At 34.5% G+C, this 19,935-nt stretch overlaps 1 protein-coding gene across 2 annotated transcripts in view; it reads left to right on the top strand.

Moving 5' to 3' along the window:
* The window catches only part of dor (vacuolar protein sorting-associated protein 18 dor), a 139,610-nt gene that overhangs the window by 48,500 nt on the left and 71,175 nt on the right, over positions 1-19,935 (top strand). For both annotated transcript variants that reach the window (XM_090372563.1, XM_090372564.1), the window contains 5 exons: positions 3,370-3,473; positions 6,761-6,849; positions 7,301-7,399; positions 11,452-11,533; positions 16,234-16,317. In XM_090372563.1, coding sequence (XP_090228689.1) covers positions 3,370-3,473; positions 6,761-6,849; positions 7,301-7,399; positions 11,452-11,533; positions 16,234-16,317 — 458 coding nt within the window. The remainder of the gene's footprint in view (positions 1-3,369; positions 3,474-6,760; positions 6,850-7,300; positions 7,400-11,451; positions 11,534-16,233; positions 16,318-19,935) is intronic.

The following is a 19,935-nucleotide window of genomic DNA, read 5'->3' as shown; positions in this document are numbered from 1 at the left end:
AGATGGATCACAAATTAGCAGCACACATGACATACTTGATATTCTTCCTGAGGAGGTAGACCATGCATTGAAGAAAATGAAGAATCAAAAAGCTCCAGGTGAAGATGAAGTTACTGTAGAGTTGTTAAAATTGGAAAGAAGAGACATGACACAGAAACTGGCAAGACTTCACAAAATACATTAGGAAAGGCATGACACCTAAGGAGTGGAATAATGAAATCCTAGTTTTGCTGCATAAGAAAGGAGATAAATTGGAAATTATAGACCAATTAGTTTGTTATCCTACATCTACAAGTTGTTCACAAGGGTCATTACTAACAGATTATAAAGAATACTTGATGAGAATCAACCGAAAGAGCAAGGTGGCTTTAGGACAGGATTCTCAGCTATGGATCACCTTCACGTAATATTGCAGCTAACGGAGAAAGAAATTGAATATAAAACACCATTATGCCTGGCTTTTGTAGATTATGAAAAGGCAATTGACTCCATACAGCATAAGACAATGTTTCGGGCACTGAAAAGACAAGGCATAGATACCCCACACATTATGATTTTGAAGAAAATATATGAGAAAGCTACCTCCTTTATTAGACTAGACAAAGACAGTAGCAAATTTAAAATTTGCTACTGTGAAAGGAGTTCGACAAGCGGAGACAATATCTCTGAAGTTGTTTACTGCTGCCCTTGAGGAAGCTTTCAGAAGATTAGACAGGTTGCAGAAAGGAGTCAGTGTGAATGGAGAGTACCTAAACTATTTACGATTTTCAGATGACATTTACAATTTGCAGATGCCATGATTTCAAAGAATTAGAGGAAAATCTTAATCAGTTATGCAGAGTTGGTAAGGATTTCAAACTAAAGATGAATATGGCTAAAACTAAAGTAATGATGAAAAAGTATGCCACAGAATGGGATATAATCATTGAAGAGGCAGTAATCGAAAAGGTGGATTCATATACTTATCTGGGACAAGTCATTAGCTGTAATAATGATAAATGGCTGGAAGTCAAGAGAAGAATAAATTTTGAATGGATAGCATTCGGGAAATATAGTCACATACTGAGGAACAATATCCCAATTTGTCTGAAACATAATATAATGAACCAGTGTATATTCCCCACCATGACTTATGGAAGTGAAACTTGAGCACTCACCAAAAAAATGGTAGAGAAGCTGGAAACTACAGAGCGAAGAATGGAATGAATTATATTTTAGGAATCGGACTGTTGGATAAGAAGAGTAATATATGGATTAGGCAGCAAACTCAAGTAAAGGACATTGTTATCAAAACTAAAGAACTGAAATGGACTTGGGCAGGACACATGCTCAAAGACATGGTGATAGATGGACTAAGGAAATAACAGAATGGTACCCAAGGGGAGCTAAAAGAAAACCTGGAAGACAACAGAGATGGACAGATGAAATTCAAGATTTCGTGGGTAGTAAATGGATGGCCATTGCACAAACACGCCTTTTTGCTGCCTACTGTGTGTTGCCATGGTGATTGGAGGTAAAAAATGATGCAGTTCCAAAGTTGCTGGTATAAATTGCAAATGTTTACTGAGAGTTTTAATGAATAAATAATCACCCCATACATGCATGTGTTGTTCTGCTGCATAGAATTGATGAAAGTTTCAAGATTGTACTAGTGTCTCATAAAATAGGTATCAGATTGCTAATCTATGACAGTATTTTGCATTTAAATGTGATATCACAAATTAAATTTTATGAAATCATTTCATATTTCTACAAAAAAATTATACATAAAATATATAATATATAATATTGGTGTAAATACACCATAGAAAACTCTTAAACGTAAAAACTACATTTGTAGTTTGAAGGGGCATCATTTTATCTGTATCTCATATTGTGCTCCTCTTTCACAACGAGTTGCCATGTATTGCACTACCTCGAATCAGTAACGCTTCACAAAAAGAGAAGACTATAGTTACTTATTCTCAGTAGGCACCACCACCACCACCCAGACGGCACCGTTTCAAGACTTGTTGGCCCTTCATCAGTGGGTGGGCAGGCACCCTGGTATTGCAGACATGACAGTCCAGTTGTGAAGATAATCATAATAATGTTAAAATGAAGATTGATGCAATAAAGCATCATATGTTTAAGAGTGTAAATATTCTATATAATATTGGTGTAAATACACCATAGAAAACTGTTAAACGAAAAAACTAAAAACTATGCTTGTAGTTTGAAGGGGCATCATTTTATCTGTATCTCATATTGTGCTCCTCCTTCACAATGAGTTGCCATGTATTGCACAACCTCGAATAAGTAACACTTATTCGAGGTGGGCAGGCACGCCTAATTCCTGCCCACCCACCAATGAAGGGCCAACAAGCCTTGAAACAGTGCCGTCTGGGTGGTGGTGGTGCCCACCAAGAATAAGTAACAATAGTTTTCTCTTTTGGTGAAGCGTTACTTATTCGAGGTAGTGCAATACATGGCACTCGTTGTGAAGGAGGAGCACAATATGAGATACAGATAAAATGATGCTCCTTCAAACTACAAACATAGTTTTTTCATTTAAGAGTTTTCTATGGTGTATTTACACCAATATTATATAGAATATTTATGCTCTTAAACATACAATACTTTATTGCATCAATCTTCATTTTAACATAAAATATATAAAAACAAAATGGTTAATTTAAGAAAGGTAAAGGACAAAAGCCATCTTCCCTATGCTGGGCGGAAAAGACCTGAGTTCAAGTCCCATCATTGATGAGAGGAATTTTTATGGACCTTTTTCACAATGTGGCTTAGTTAGTCGGTATCAGGCAAGGGTAATGGTTTTTTCTTCTGGAAACTCGGGTAATTGTCCAGCAAGCAGAAAATTGACCAAAGAATACAAACAGTTTACAGACAGTATACACTGAGTAATGTGGCCTTAGTCGCTGATGCCCTAAAATGCTATTACAACAAAGGACAAAAATTCAGAAGTAATAATGTAACAAAAAAAAAAAAAAAACTATGAGTTCGTATAGATTTTTGACATCATGAATTATTCTCATTTAATGCAGAATTTTATTTTAACACTTGTTTCTTGCTGGAACATGTAGAAAGATGATAAAAAACTTTGTAGTCAAATAGAATCTTATTTATGATTTTTTTTTTTTTTTTTTTTGCTTGTCATGAAAAGTAATTATGAAACTTATGTTACAATCTTTCTTGATCATCACACCTTTTGTTGTGTTCACTGTGCATTTTAAATAAACAGCACCTATTTCTAAGTTGACTGAAGTTCTGAAACAGTTCCTTATACTTAATTAACTGAAATTATAGTATTTGAGGCACTTTTTAAGCTGAACCAATGGGTGTAGTTGATTGCGTACTTTATTTCAGGTATTTGATAATGAGCTGGGAAATGAAGGTGAAATTACAGGTCTGGAATTTCATAGAATGGCAGGAAAGGATAACCGGTACTTCATTCTGGCTACAACCCCAAGGTTAGTCCAAGATATTTTATTACTACTTTTGATTTTTTATTTCTTGGTTGCATTTCTGTTTATGATATGAACTATATATATGAATGAATGATTTCTGAACAGCTGTGATAAGTAATGTATTAGCAAACACCTAATAAAAATATAAGAATTTTTCTGCATGTCTATATAAAAGGGCAATTTTCTTGGGCATTAAAATATTCTATTTTATTTTCAATTGTCAGTTTCCCTTACAATTAAATAAATCCTTAAGCTCAAACTAAGGTATAAAATGAGAACATTTACATTTAGTGCAACTCAGTTACTTATTACGGTTTAATTCTGGTTTCTTGATGTCCAAGTTGAAAGCACATTACAAAGAATTATTATTATAATGATGAATTTACCCTTTTGTGAGTATGCATGTGTACAGACACTCCTCGGTTTACATAATACTGGACTTACAGAAATTTGACTTTACGTAAGTTTTTGTTGGATGGTGCAAACTTGAAATAATCATGGAAACGTATTTTGCATCCTGTAGGAATAAATGCAGGTATCGTGAAAACATCGTAATGTGAACCCACTAACACATTGTGTTGTGTTTTTTTGTTTTGTTTTGATAATTTGTTCCAAAATCTCGGAAGTTGAAATTTTTGCTATTTAACCAAGCTATTTATCTAAAAGGTCATTTTTATAATCTCTCTAAAAGGTCATTTTTATAATGGAAATTGCACTAGACTTTCATATGTTCCGTTATAAAAATCAATTTTGAACTGTGGATTTTTACGTTACAGTATTATGGTGAAATGATTTCCCCTTCACTGAAATCTTCAATCATATAAAAAACATAAATTTTCAGAATCTTCTCTTCATTCCTATTTACTTATTACAATGGTGAAAGGAAAGTGCAATTGCTGGCAGTGCTAGGAAACAAAACAAAATTGATTTAGAAATGAAGATGATTAATTAAGAAGTACAAAGCAGGACAAAATTTGTCATCTATTGCAGTGGTCTTCAAACATTTTGGTCGCACACCCTGGAAAAAAAATAAATAATAAATATATAAGTTTAATATATATTTTTTAATTTATAAATCATTTACATGGAAGGCATTATATCTAAAATCACATATAATTTTAAAAGATCACAAATAAAAAACACAAAACAAAATTAAATCGAAGTTCAAGTACAAAACGATGAGAAATCATTAATGTAACAAGTGTAGTAAATGTAATGCAATACTATTTGTTTTATTTATAAATGCACTATATCTAGATTTTATTATCTAGATATAATGTATTATATCTAGATTATATATCAGTGGTGGAAAACAGCCCTCACGATATTATTGAGGATTATTTCATGCACCCCCACTTTGGAGACCACTGATCTATTGCATGGGAATTAAGTCTCACTGCTTCAACAGTGAATGCTATTTCAAAGGACAGTATGCGCATAAAAGAACATGGATCATCGTATTTAAGATCAACAGTGTTCAGGTGCTATATAGAAGATGGAAAAGCTATTAATAATATGGATGGAAAATCAGATTCAGAAGCAAATGCCCCTGAGTCCAATGGCCATTCAAGCAAAATCAAGAAGTATTTGTGAAGATATTAAGGATAAGTACGGCAAACCCCAAGCAAAGTTTGTGGCAAGCATTGGGTGGTTTAATAGGTTCAAGCATCGTGCTGGTTTCCAAAACATTAAAGTATGCAGTGAAATCACCAGTGCTGATTCTGCAGCTGCAGAGAAATTTTGTGATGTGTTGGAAAAAATCCATTCTAAATCTCCACAGCCTTCAATTTATTTATTTTATTAAATCTGTTTATTGCTCTGCTCAAGAGCCACCTCCCTGGATAACAGTAAACTAGGGGGGTGAGATGCATTTAGGGCTAAAGCCTCAAGCTGCGAGCAAATTTAGACTACGTATATATTAAGTGCAATAGCATCATTAATACACAGCGATTTCTGAATAAACCGAATATTTATAAGGCGGCATCGTTTTAAGTTATATCTCATATTGTGAATACCTTCACAACGAGTTGCCATGATATTGCACTACTTTGAATAAGTAACGCTTCACCTAAGGAGAAGTCTTCTCCATGGTGAAGCGTTACTTATTCGAAGTAGTGCAATATCATGGCAACTCGTTGTGAAGGTATTCACAATATGAGATATAACTTAAAACAATGCCGCCTTATAAATATTCTGTTTATTCAGAAATGGCTGTGTATTAATGATGCTATTGCACTTAATATATACATAGGCTAGGGGGGTGATATTTACATTCAGAGGTTAAGGCAGGGACATGTGTCCAGTGGTTATATGGAGTACATGTATGCTTAACCTGAAAAGTACAAAGCTTACAGTGTTTATTATTTTACATACTTGAAAGTTGTGGAATATCTAAGTGTCCCAAATTAAAGGATATTATTTTATCAAAAGTACTGTAAATTACAAAAACATGAGAAATATGTACAAAAAATCAGCAGTGGCCTGCTTATCAGCTGGAGAGTTAATTCTGGCAATGATGCTTGAAAGGTAAAACTTGCTGACATTATGCCTGTCCCTCTTTCTTTTGGTAATATTATAATTATGAAATGTTTGTAATTTTGTACACTTTTGTAATTTTTCTTGTACATGAGATAAAAAAAATTCAATAAATAATTCTATTTAAAGGTTTAGCAAACATTTTTTTTTTGATTCAAATTCAGCACACATAGTTGCGAGTGCTTCATAAGCCTTTAGCAAAATTCTGACTTACTTAGAGTTCCGCAGAACGCAACCCTTATGTAAGTTGTGGAGTGGCTGTATATACATTTTTCATCTATTAACTCTGTAGAATACACATTTTTCATGTGTGAAAACTGTAGGCCTACTTAAATTTTGAAAATTTGCATTCTAGAATGCTGGATAGTAAGGATACTATCCAGCATTAATCACATTTTTTCGTCTTAAACAATTTAGGGTTATAGAATTTGCCATATGATTTCCATAATGGAGATACATTGTTTGAAGGAATACATGATACTTAGAAATTGGGTAAAAAGCTTCATTCTTTAGTCATTCATTTTCCATTAAGTTGAAAATAAAAAGTAATTGAAATGAAGAGAAGCAGTGAAAATAAAAAGTAATTGAAATGAAGAGAAGCAGTATGTTAATATGTATTTTTCATATTGATTTCGAAAATTTTCCATCAGTATTATATAAAAAACATTAGTTTGATTAATATTATATTCATTAGGATCTCATTTTATGAGTTGTATATAATTCAGTTTATAAACTGTTTTGTTGTTATTTATTAGACGGTTGTATCAGTTTGTTGGCAGTATACCAGCAGGATCAGAACCACCAGTTTTACAACATATTTTTAACAGCTATAGAGAGATTCCTGGTGAGTTTAAAGTATTTTTAACATTAAATTGATTCTCTCTCTCTCTCTCTCTCTCTCTCTCTCTCTCTCTCTCTCTCTCTCTCTCTCTCTCAATAACTAGTATCTCTCTCGTTTGTGAAAATTATTCTTCTATTGATTAGAAGACTAAATTGTATAAGATGATTCAAAATATCAATAATTCAAGATTTTGAAATATTTGTTATAATGTTTGATTAAATATGTATTGAGTTGAATCATCCAAGTTTATGGTCACTGATTCAAATCTTTATACATTTAAACAAACATTGAAAGAAAAAATCAAAAATCCTAAATTTTGTATTTATATCAAATATAACTGTACTGGTAAAATCTGATTATAGGATAAATAAGTTTATATTGAAATTTTTTGTAATTTAATGTCATATGTTTGAATGGTATGTTGATTGTAAAATGTATTTATGCACTTTAATAGAGAGGTTTCAAGAAATTCCAGGAGAACTGGAATACAGCAAATTACAATTCTATTATCCATCACCAAGAGCTCAACCAGTAACATTTGGTTGGATGACAGGTCAGTAAATCTTTGTTATTTCACCTATATGTAATTGAGATCCATATTCTAATGTACTTTAATCATGAATTTAAGTAACTGTGTTTAATTCTGTTCTTTTTAAGTTTATATATATAAATTTGTAGGTAGTTATTTACATATTAATTATATAAAATATATAAAATTTTATATATTTAATATGTGTTTTTTGGCACTAATTTTCATAAATTATGAAGGAATTAAATGCTTTGGGTGTAACATGTGCACAGGGTGTGTTATGTTATTTCTTGTGCTTATTCCTAAAATACATTAATTGTGTATTTTATTATGCAATATGTTATTTATTATTCATAATGACATTTTTCTTCTAACTCCTGTATTAATGATTTTGGTAAAACACCTCCCACCATTCTCAACACGCTCCATTCAATGCCTCCTGTGATCTTCCGTCAAAAGGATATCAGAAGGATTTTGATGAATCTTGATGCTAAGAAAGCTCCAGGTCCTGATGGTATTTCTCCACTGTTCTCAAAACCTGTGCTCCTGAACTTATTCCTATTCTTTGCCACCTTTTTTCACTTTCTTATTCCAAAGGTTGGAAATTTCCTGATATCCAGTCAGTTCCTAAAAAAAGGGTGACAAATCCCTCCCATCCAATTATTGTCCCATTGCAATTACTTCTACTCTTTCTAAAGTAATGGAGAAATCAATTAACCGCCAACTCTTAAACTATCTAGAAACCTTCCGTCTGATCAACGATCGCCTGTATGGATTCCGTCAGTGTCGATCCACTGGTGATATTCTGGCTTATGTTACACATTTATTGACAAATTCAATGGAAAGGTTCGGTGAAACACAAGTAGTTGCTCTTGACATCTCACAGGCTTTTGATCGTGTTTGGCATAAAGGTCTTCTAAACAAGCTTCCATCTTATGGTTTGCCAACTGTTTTTTGTAATTGGTTATCCAGTTTTCTCTCTGATCGCTCACTGAGGGTGATGGTAGATGGCTCTCTGTCTTCTAACTTCTCCAGTAATGCTGGTGTCCCCCAAGGTTCAGTTCTTTCCCCCACTCTTTTCCTCTTGTATATTAATGACCTTCCATTGACTGGAAATCCTATCCATAGTTTTGCCGATGATACCACATTGCATTCCACTTTCCATTTTGAGAAACCTTGTCCTGCACAATCAGCTTCAACTTCTCGAAAATCTGCTACCAATTCCTTAAATGCCGATCTTCAGGTAATTCTCCTGTGGGGTAAAGACAACTTAGTTTATTTCAACCCTTCTAAAACTCAGTCTTGTCTTATATCTCGCAAAAAGGATTCTTCTGTTCCTATGCTTATCTTTAGTGACACTCCGATTTCTAGGCAAAATGATATATCTCTTTTGGGGATTACCCTGACTTCTGATCTCTCTTGGCACAAGCACATACAAATATTGCTTCCTCTGCATCTAAAAACTTGGTTTTCTCTTTTGCTCTCGGTGTTACGTTTCTTCTAAACAGCTGTTGATTGACTCTGTACAAATCACAAATCCGTCCTACCATGGAATGTTGTTCCCACATCTGGGGCGGTGCCCCCAAAACCTCTCTCAGGCCTCTTGATTCCATTCAGAAGAGGGCTGTTAGGTTAATTAATGACTCTTCTCTAACAGAGTCTCTCCAGTCACTGTCTCATAAACATACTGTTTCTGCTGCATGCCTTTTCTACAGATACTTCCATGGGTACTGTTCTTCTGAATTGGCTTCTATAATTCCTGCTCTCTCTTTCAAAATAGTCCGAACACGTGCCATCACCAGCCAACATCAATTTATTGTCCAACTTCAAACTCACAGAACCAACTTTTCATCTTCCTCGTTTATTCATTCAACTGCCATTTTCTGGAACAACCTTCCTTCATACGTATTTCCTGAAAATTACAGTCTACAGAAGTTCAAGTCTAATGTCAACAAATATCTTCTTTCATCTTCTCAACCTCCAACCCAAGCATGGTACTATAGGTTCTAATACCTCTTGTGTTTGGGGTTTTCATAAAAAAAATTTAATATCTCATTATGCAATTGACTATGAGTGATTATGCATTGATTACTGTCAGTCTCTAATTACTAATAGTAATAACCTATTATATCTCTTTTTATTGTGTTAATATGTATTTACCCATAAAAACTCGTGCAATGTGTAGCATTTCGTTTTGTTTGCTATTGCTAATTAAGTATTCATATTTCATATAATAACAAAAAGAACTTGTGTATGTAAAGAAATTTAAGTTAAAAAAATTGGAATACCTTGGTTTAATATGTCTGGCCACAAGGAAGGAAGGAAGTTGCAGGTTCAAGAACATGCTGCCACAAAAATTATATGGCCTGTTGTGAACTGTGGTCCCAGAAAAATCCTGGTTTGCCCTTAATTTCATTTGTAAACATTCACAATAAATATATAAACTCTTTTGGCATAAAATGTTAAATAAATAAACAGAAATTTATATATTTAACATTTTGTAGCATTCTGTAAGAGAATTTGATTTAAAATATTTTTTGAATCAAAGCACACAAATGGATGAAATTCAGTAAATAACATCTGGGGAAGTGATGGCACCTGGATACACCGTGGGATGAAAACAAGCCGGTGGAGGCAGTGTAATGCTTTGGGTGATGTTCCGCTAGGATACCCTGGGTCCAGTCATCCATGTGCCGGGCACTCTGATATCTACCACCTACCTAAACATCATTGCTGACCAGGTGTTTATGTAATATAGATTGATCTGCTATGTTGAAAAGTAATAATTTTGGATGGGCAAAGAAGGAAATTAGGAATAATGAATGACATACAGTAAATCATCGATTTAACGGACCAGACAAATAATAATACAGTAATGTACATATTACTCTCAACCATATTATTTTTTTTAGGTTATACAAAACTTCAGTGTTATTATTAATTAAAAATTAATAATAATTACCTATTTCCCTTATTGTTTTGATAATTACCTACTTTTATTTTTATAATCAAATTCAGGAAATTGTTTTTTATACTTTCTGAACGCATGTTCAAATAGCTGTTTTCCCAGATTACAGATAATAGATAGGAGCAGGCGGTGACTTGCGAGCTGAGCGTGACTCGGGACACTAAATTGCAGGTCTACCAACTTGCTTTGTTTCAGTCTCAGTCTGCCTCAAGCTATCGTGCGGTCAGGCTGTATACAGAGTGTTTCTGTGATTTTTGAATTGTGACTTTATTTATTAAATAATTTTGCAGTCCTTACAATTTAAAATGGCATCAAGTGATAGTGGATTTAAAAGAAAACATGTGAACTTAAATGTGGTGCAGAAATTAGAGCTAATTGAGAAATTAAAACAAGGCATCTCAGTAGCACATGTTTGTGAAATTTATGGCGTGAAAAAACAAACTGTTTCTGATATCCGTAAATCAAAAGCCAAATTGTAACATAATTTTATTTTGTACAGTACTGTATATTGTATTAAAGCTCTTGTTTTTATATTAAGAACAATAAAAAATGTCCCCCTGGTTACATTCTATTTAACAGACTTTCGGCATCAACGGACACCCCTTCTCCCCCTACTAGTCCGTTAATTTGAGGGTTTACTGTATATGTTTTTACTGCTTGTGTTTAATAGTAATGCACAGCATAATGACATCATCTTTCATAATGTAGTTTCCAAGAAGAAGAAAGTGAGATCTACCCAAATACAAACAATTATGGTGATGCCAAAAGCTGTGACATTCAAAGTTTATATTCTAGCAAAAATAAAATGTTCAGATTTTGCTTAAATTTTCAAATGCATGATTTGTTATGCCAGATTTACTAAAGAAAAGTATTAAAAGTAAGTATTAGCGACATCCATTTTTTTTTTTTTTTTTTTTTTTGTTGGAGAAGGAAAATGAAATTCCAAGAAAGTGTGGAAATGGGAGGAAGAGAGAAAAATTAATAAAAATTGTGCACTTTCTTTGCTGAACAACCCCTAAAAATAATTTTAAGCATTGAAGTCCTTACATAGTTAAAATTTTTGTATGATCCCTAAATTTCTCTACACAATTTTGCTTTTGTCTTTTAGAGCCTGGAGTGATGTATGGAAAAATTGATTATTACAGTGCTTTGGAAGGAGATCCAGTAATAGCAGATGCACACTTGCTGCAGTATCCTTTGTTTTTGACAACAAAAAAAAGGTGCTTTTTTAAAGTAAGAAGAGTCAATTGAGCAAAACCACTGTATATTTTTCTAATTGAATAGTTTTCTATTTAAATAACTTCTCTTTTCTCAGTATTCCTTGCAGCTCATTGCATGATTATATGGATGCCCTGTGACAGTATAGTGATTTTGCCACTTGTCACTCATTTGGAGAAGTCTGGGTTGATTCCTGTCTATGACTGGAGGAATTGCTGAAGTCCTCTTTGATTGAGGCTGTAGTTAGCTGATCTGAGGCAGAGGAAGTAGGGTTCCCCCCACATGAGTTATTCCTGGTTTTTCAGCCTACACAACATGCAAATTATCCTGTGAATACACGTCTGTCTAAACATAATTGATGGGACAATATGGACCAAGTCATCAGTGTGCCTAAAACTCAACAACAGCCACCACAGAACATGATTATATGTCCATGTTGTTGTTGAGCAGCATTATCAAAATACTTACTATAAATGCAGCATTATTGAAATAATGGCACTCAGAAATAGCCACATGATTATATGGTGAAATCACATTGTTGAAACTATACATAGAGGAGGCTATGACATCACATGAAGTTTAAAGCACTTCAGACTTTTCTAGCAAAATTCTGAGACCAGTTTTTCATATTGGCAGTGAAACAATGCTGTATACATTGTTTCTTAGAAAATATCTCACAGATACACATACTGAGTTGAGCTGAGATATAATAGTTAGAACAGCCATTGAAGATGGGAATTGGTATTATTCTGGTGGTTCACCAAAAATGTGAAAATAATATGTACAGTATACTGAGCATGTTATTCCAAAAGATACTTTCTTAAACAGAAAGAACATGTAGTAAGGTGAAGATAGCTATTCTGTATAGCATCAGCAAAAAGTCAGGACTACTTAAAATCATTATAAAATAATTTGTTTACTTTTACCTAATGTACAAACATACATTAGATCAAAAATGGTTGTGATATATTTAGTTTTCATGTACTTAGATTTTGGTCTGCCTGTTCATATCAATTAGACTTCTGATTGGGAAATTCTGGAGTCATGAGTTTTCTAGATCTTGCTGTAGTGATCAGTTTCTGGCAGTTTATAGACTATTCTACCTCACCTGCTCTCTGCATATCAGATGTATATATAAAGTAAACCTCCTGGTGAGGTCAATCCATTACGAGCATAAGAGTTAATGTTGGTGCATATTAGTAAACTCTTGCACTTGTTATAATTTTTGGTGCCAGTGCATTGAATGTGCTTTTGAAATATCATATTAGTACGTTAATTCACCAGATAGCTTTTGTTATGTGTGCAATGGTTGAATTAAACCTTGCAAACAGTCTATAATGCCCTTATTAAAGAAAGCATTTGAACTTTATTTTGGATTCAGATTTGTTGATCAGAACAGGAAAGGAGCTCCTCATATAGTAGTATCACTAAACAGAATCTAGCTTCTGCAGGCTGTAAAGCCGGATTAGTGGCAATAACTTTGCTGAGTCACATATTATTTTTGTGTTCACAGATTCTTTTGACCAGCTTCTGTTGGCTCTGTCTCACATAAACACCTTACAAACCTTGCGTTTGATGTGATCCACTGGTTGTTTTATTTTTTTCTTCTGTTGGGATGGGAAGAAAGGCTTGAGGGGCTGTCCAGTGTTACTGAATGGACTAGTGTGCACTGGAATGCCATTACAGTTCATTACATGCATTGGTAATGTCATGTATATGCTCAGTTATTAAAATAAGATATTTTATTAATGAGTGCTCTGTTTTGTAAATTTTCCATTTCAACCCCTGGTTTTCTTGACCACCTATGCAATTTTATTACTCCTATTCCAGAGAGGAATAGGATTGTGATGTGGACATGTGGTGTTTTCTGTTTGATTTGTGGCAGAATTTTTGTGAGTGTCTGTTCTATGTAGGGTGTGATTCTATGTACAAATGCAATAAGATCGAGTTTACTACCCGTTTATAATAGATTGCGCTAACAGAAGAGCCCAATAAACCGGAAAGTGCAAATTGTTTTTATTTTTTTGTGGTAATGACCTCCCGAAATGTGTTTCAAAAAAATATCAGTATAGCGTTCAAAATTGATTCTTATAATGGAACATATGATAATGATGAAAGTGTAGTGCAATTTCCATTATAAAAATGACATTTTAGAGAGATAAATAGTTTAGTTATATAGCAAAAATTTCAACTTCAGAGGTCTTGGAATGAATTACCAAAAAAAAATAATGTGTTATTGGGTTCACAATTATGATATTTTCACAATACCTCTATTTATTCCTAAGGGATGCAAAATACGTTATCACAATTTTTTTAAGTTTGCACTGGCTGGCAAAAACTTACGTAAAGTCGAATTTCCATAAGTCGAGTATTTCATTAGCCTGGAAGTGGCTGTATTTTCCGGAGCCAACCACCAATTTGGGTGGTTGGCTCCGGAAAATACGTCACCCAAAAAAAGTCACCCAAACTGTAGGTATACAACAATGAGTTTTTGTATATTATCTTATGTATTTGTATTCTTTAACAGTCTAACATATTTTTCCACACATTCTGAAAGATTTATCTAAATATATCTTCCATTTTCACTAATCTTCACCAAATACTAATACACATACACTGTGCTGCCACTTTATTAGGTACACCTATCTAGTAACGTGTTGAGCCTCCTTTAGCCTTCAAAACAGCCTGAATTCGTCTAGGCATGGATTGAACAAGATGCTGAAAATGTAGTGCAGGAATGGAGTGCCATGCAGACATCAGCGGGTCGTGCAGTTCCTTGAGATTCGATGGAGGTGTATGCCTGCAGCAAACAGCCCTTTCCAGCTCGTCCCAAAGATGTTCAATAGGATTGAGATTTGCAGACTGAGCTGGCCACTGCAGCAAAGAAAAGTCATTGTCACGTTCCTGGAACCATTCCATAGTGATTCAGGCTTTGTGCACCGGCGCATTATCCTGCTGGAAGTAATCATCTGACTGAGGATAAACTGTCATCATGAATGGATGCACTTGGTCAGCAACGATGTTTAGGTACGATGTGGCATTCAGACATGAATCTATGGGTATCAATGGACCCAACGTTTGCTAAGAAAACATTCCCCACACCATAACACTGCCCCTACCATCTTGCACAGTAGTCGTCAGACATGACGGGTCCATGGATTCTTGTTGTTTTCGCCAAATTCTGAGCCTTCCATCAACATGATGCACCAGGAACTACGACTTGTCAGACCAAGCAACTGTTTTCCAATCCTCGATAGTCCAGTGCTGGTGTGGCTGTGCCCACTGGAGGCGTGCTCTCTTGTTTTTCACTGATCACAAAGGTATGTGATGTGGCTGTCGGCTATTGTAGCCCATTCGCAGCAAAGTGCACCTAGTGGTTCGTTGCGATATTTTGTTCTGAGCACCAAGGTTGTATTCTGACATGACGTACGACATTGTGACCCATCTGTTTGCTTGCACAATTCTAGCCATCCTCCTCTGACCTCTCTCATCAACAAGCGATTTTCTTCCACAGGAGTGCCGTTGAGAGGATGTTTTCTGTTCGTTGCACCATTCTTGATACACCCTTGAAACTGTGGTGTGTGTGAAAAGCTCAGGAGAACTGCCGTTTCTGAGTTGCTTTGTCGAGCATGTCTTGCACCTACTACCATGCCACATTCGAAGTCTGTTAGATCACTCTTTTTCCCCTTTCTTGCTACGGTTTGTATGCTTAACTGATATTAGAAAGGTCGTTCTGTTGAATTTATATCCACAACTGTGGTCATGTGACTTGCAACGTTGTGGGACAAACCATTTGTGTGTACAACAGGGGTGTACCTAATAAAGTGGCAGCACAGTGTATATTCTAACAAATAATACTATATATATATATGTGTGTGTGGTACTGAAGAGTTCAACTAAGAGGATAGATGGTACCCAAACTATCCTGGCACCATGGTATGCCATGACCTTCTTCAATTGTGCCACAAGTTTAGGAAGAGCACCTTTCAATTTGATGGCAATCACTCTTTAGGTGTGCTGCAAACATTGGACTTTTAACTCCAAGTGTGACTCGAGTGACAGAAGTTTGGGACCCATGAACAGAGCATAAACAAATCTTCTCATTCTGCATTACCAACTAGATTCACTCTCATGATCTGCGGCAGGCAGGAGCAATAATTGTTGTAACCTTTTGTTTAAAGAGATTGGGTTGAATCACATATATGTTAATGAAAAAAATTTTAAAAAATGGAGTGTAAAATTTTAGTGTACAAATATAAAATTATGGTATCTTAAATCTGTGGTTGAAAAGGAATCACTGAATATAATGCATTTTCCACCATATTTGTTTATATAAATTATTATTCAGTTTATCAACAGTAAATATGTTACATGCAAATACATAAATTAAAACTAATATAAGACCCTAGCCTCATCCCTCACTATCCCTCATCTAAATAAAATAACCATATTATGAGGTGATATTTTTGTATCCCATGTAGAGTCCCGTCATCAAGCCAAAAAAAGGAAGGTTATTACAGGCTAAAAAACAGACTTCTTTGTTTTCACAACAAATACCTTTTTTCTCACAATTAATTTCAAAATTCTGAACTGTTTTGTATTTCCTACTATTATCCAGAAATATCTTAGATCTTCCACTTGTGATTTGTGAATACTATTAACTTGTTCTCAGATATCCTGAAGAAGTCAGTACCTCTAAAAAGCCACTCTCTATGGTGCTTACAGAGTTTCACACATTAGTTCTCTTTGAAGATAGGTAAGATCTTGATTGAAAAATAGTGTACAAGGTGAACTTTAGATTTATGAAACATTTGTAGAATTATTGTGTCCTAGGGTGTCCCAAAATTTTATGATATTGCAACAAATTTATTTTAGGTATGAAATGTTAAATGATTATTATAGAACTATGAAATTTATAACAGCAAAGTGATGATTTTTGTTAGGTTTAGTATCTGAAGTTAAGCCATTTAGTACTTTATAAAGCTCTATCATTTCTCAAAAAAAATTAAAAAGTACAGTAGAATGTCAGTTATCTGAAATAAATTTGAAAGGCTGATCTTTCTTCTTTTTTTTATTAATAACTGTAGTGCAGTAAGCGTGGGTTATAGGGATCGCATTTGCAAATTTAATTTTGGTTCTAATAAATGAAAGATCGAGTTTACTACCCATTTATAACAGATTGTACAAACAAAAAGCCCAGTAAACCACAAACTGTAAATTGTTTTTGTTGTTTTATGGCTGTGACCTTCAGAAATGTACTTTAGAAAAATATCACAGAGACCCGAGTTTTCTCGGAAACCATGAGTGAATTTCTGATTAGTTTAGCTCCAGATTCAGTAAGAATAATATCAGCCCGAAACTGTACCATTTATTTTTCTCAATTTTTTAAGGTAAAATGTGAACAAAAAGAAAACGTGTAGTTTTAACATTGCAATATAAAATGGAAATTATTAATAGAATTAGAAAAGGTGAAATTTTAGGAAATCTCTGCAAAGGGTTTAATGTGGGAACTTCAACAATTTTCAGCATCAAGAAAAATTCCAATGCTATAACATGGATAGTGAAGGAGGATCTAGCAGAAAAAAAGGCTACATTGAAACCTGAAAATGCCACTAGAGTGTGCACTTTATTTGTCGTTTCTTCAGAAGTGAAGTTTAGGTGAACCAGTGTCTAACTCAATGTTGTGTGAAAAAGCATTGGATTTTAATCGAAAATAGTAGTGGCAGTGGCATATGATGCAAGAAAGCAAGTATATGAGCTTATGCAGCATCAACCAAAAAAAAAATTTACCAAACAATTCCCTCTAAATGTTTGTCCAGTTCCAGTTCCTCCTTAAATTTATTTAACCTATCAACTTCAACAACGACAGATGGAAGTTTGTTCCAGCAATCAACCACCTGCAGACTAAAGCCAAACTTCCGCACATCTGTCCTACAACTGTCTTTCTTCAATTTGAATTTATGCCCCCTTAGGTTCGTAATCTGAACAAGTGGAAGAATCCCATCAGAATTCAGCATGCTCAACCCATTCAAGGCCTTATACACCTCAATCAGATCACCTTGTAGGCGCCTTGTCTCCAGCCACTGCAATTTGCAGAACCTAAGCCTCTCTTGGTAAGAGGATCCCTTCATTCCCCTCACCAATCTTGTTGCCCTTCTCTGTACATGCTCAAGCAAATCTACATCCTTCCTAAAATGTAGCCTCCAGACCTGTATGCAGTACTGAAGGCATGGCCTGACCATTTCCTTATACAGAGGGACACTCACTTCCTTTTCCCTGCTAGCAAAATTCCTGTATATCATTAACAAAACCCCATGACCTGCCCTGGCAGCCTGTCTGCATTGCTCAGAAAACTTCATATCTGACTGCACAATTACTCCCAGGTCCTTTTCATTTTCTATCACCTTATGTGTAGTACCACACAATTGGTACGTTTCTCAGGGGTTACTTCTACCCATGTACAGTACTTTGCATTTGTCAATGTTAAACTTCAGTTGCCACTTCTCAGCCCATCTGCCCAAATTTTCTAGATCCTGTTGCAGTAGCATACTGCCATTACTGTCATTAACAACCCTGCCAACCTTTGTATCATCTGCAAACTTAGCCATTAAGCCTGATATGCCTTCATCAATATCACTCATAAATATACAAAACAACAATGGGCCCAACACTGAATCCTGGGAAACTGCACTAATAACATTAGTCCATGAAGAGCAGTGTCCACTGGTTACCACTTTCTGTCTTCCCCCACTCAACCATCCTTTTATCCATTGTAGAAACTTATCCTTAATACCATTCTGCTCCAATTTGTACAGTAGTCTTCCATGCTCAACAGTGTCAAAAGCTTTCCTGAAATCCAAGTATATATCAAAATTATTTTTTGCATCCAGTTCCTTCGTAACCACATCATAATATCAAATCAAATTTATCAGACAAGACTTTCCCTTAACAAACCCATGCTGTGTCTGAATTATTGCTGCAGTCTTGTCTAGATGATCCTGCAATGCATCTTTAACCAGTGACTCCATTAATTTACCCGGAACAGAAGTTAAACTAACTGGTCTGTAATTACTCATGTTACTCTTCAATCCCCCTTTGTGAATTGGGGATACATTTGCACATCTCCAGTCCATGGGACCTCCCCTGAGTCCATACTTATTAAGAAATATTGTTCAAGGTGTGAAAATTAAGAGGTAATGAAAATTTTAAGTCAAGCACAGGTTGGCTGAAAAACTTTAAACTGGAACATGGTATACTTGAACTAGACATTCAAGGCAAGTAACTTTCTGTAGACAAATCGGCAGCAGTGTTCTTTAAAAGTAAGTTTGCTTCAGTTAAGCAAATTATGAGAAATAAAATGTTTATAATGTTGATGAAGTGAGATGGAAAGCATTACCGAGAAAAAACCCTAGACACTATAAGAGCAGTGCCTGCACCAGGTTTTTAGATGAGAAAAGAGCAAGTTACAATTGCTGTGTGCAAATGCTACTGGGATGCACAGTTGTCCGTGCTCATTATCGGTAAATCGAAAAAACCAAAAGCATTTAAAAATCTTTCTTATTTTCCTGTTTTGGATAAAAATCATAAAAATGCATGGATGGATGGTTCTGTTTTCTGAGATTGGTTTATAATTTTTTTTATTTAATTAATATTAATTATTTAATTTAATCTTACCTTACGTTGAATTATCCAGAAAATTTGGCTATCCAGAAGAGTTCTGACATCAGTTATTCCAGATAACTGATGCTCTACTGTATTAAAAAGTTCTTAAGTACCACTTGCAATTTCCACCTCATCTGTCTAACATAAGAATGAAACACCTGAAAAAACTGAACCTTGTATGGGTGATATTTTTGACCACAAAATTTAACTTAACAGCTTTTATTAAAACAAACCAGCTTTCTGGCTGCTTTATATATCTAAAGATATCTATTTACATTATATTATCTATTTATATCTAAAGATAGTGGTGGACAAAAAAACTGCATCACTTGTGAATTTTGCAAATAATGTATTTTGCACTGCATTGTGGGTTGCAGAAATGTTCAAAATGCATTTGTTAGATGGGATATATATGTATCTCTGTGAATGAAATTCAATAAAAATACTCCACTTGATATACCCAATTGCCATAAATATCTTCCCAAAGGGTAAAATGCATAATTAATGGAAATATGAGAAATCATGCAAATTGCAATCATGACAACCAAACATACATTTTATTGCATTTATGTGTACAAACTGAAATGACAAGTTAATGTAATAGTATTATGTACTGTAAATTAGCAAAATAAGTTCTCAATATTTTATTGTTCCTCCTTGAGCTGCAATTACAGCCTTGCAACAATCTGGTATAGAGTTAATGAACTTCTAG

Source organism: Mastigoproctus giganteus, chromosome 4 (genome assembly GCF_048544385.1).
Source record: "Mastigoproctus giganteus isolate SK-2022 chromosome 4, ASM4854438v1, whole genome shotgun sequence".
Lineage (NCBI taxonomy): Eukaryota > Metazoa > Arthropoda > Arachnida > Uropygi > Thelyphonidae > Mastigoproctus > Mastigoproctus giganteus.
This window is presented reverse-complemented; position numbering and strand designations above follow the sequence as displayed.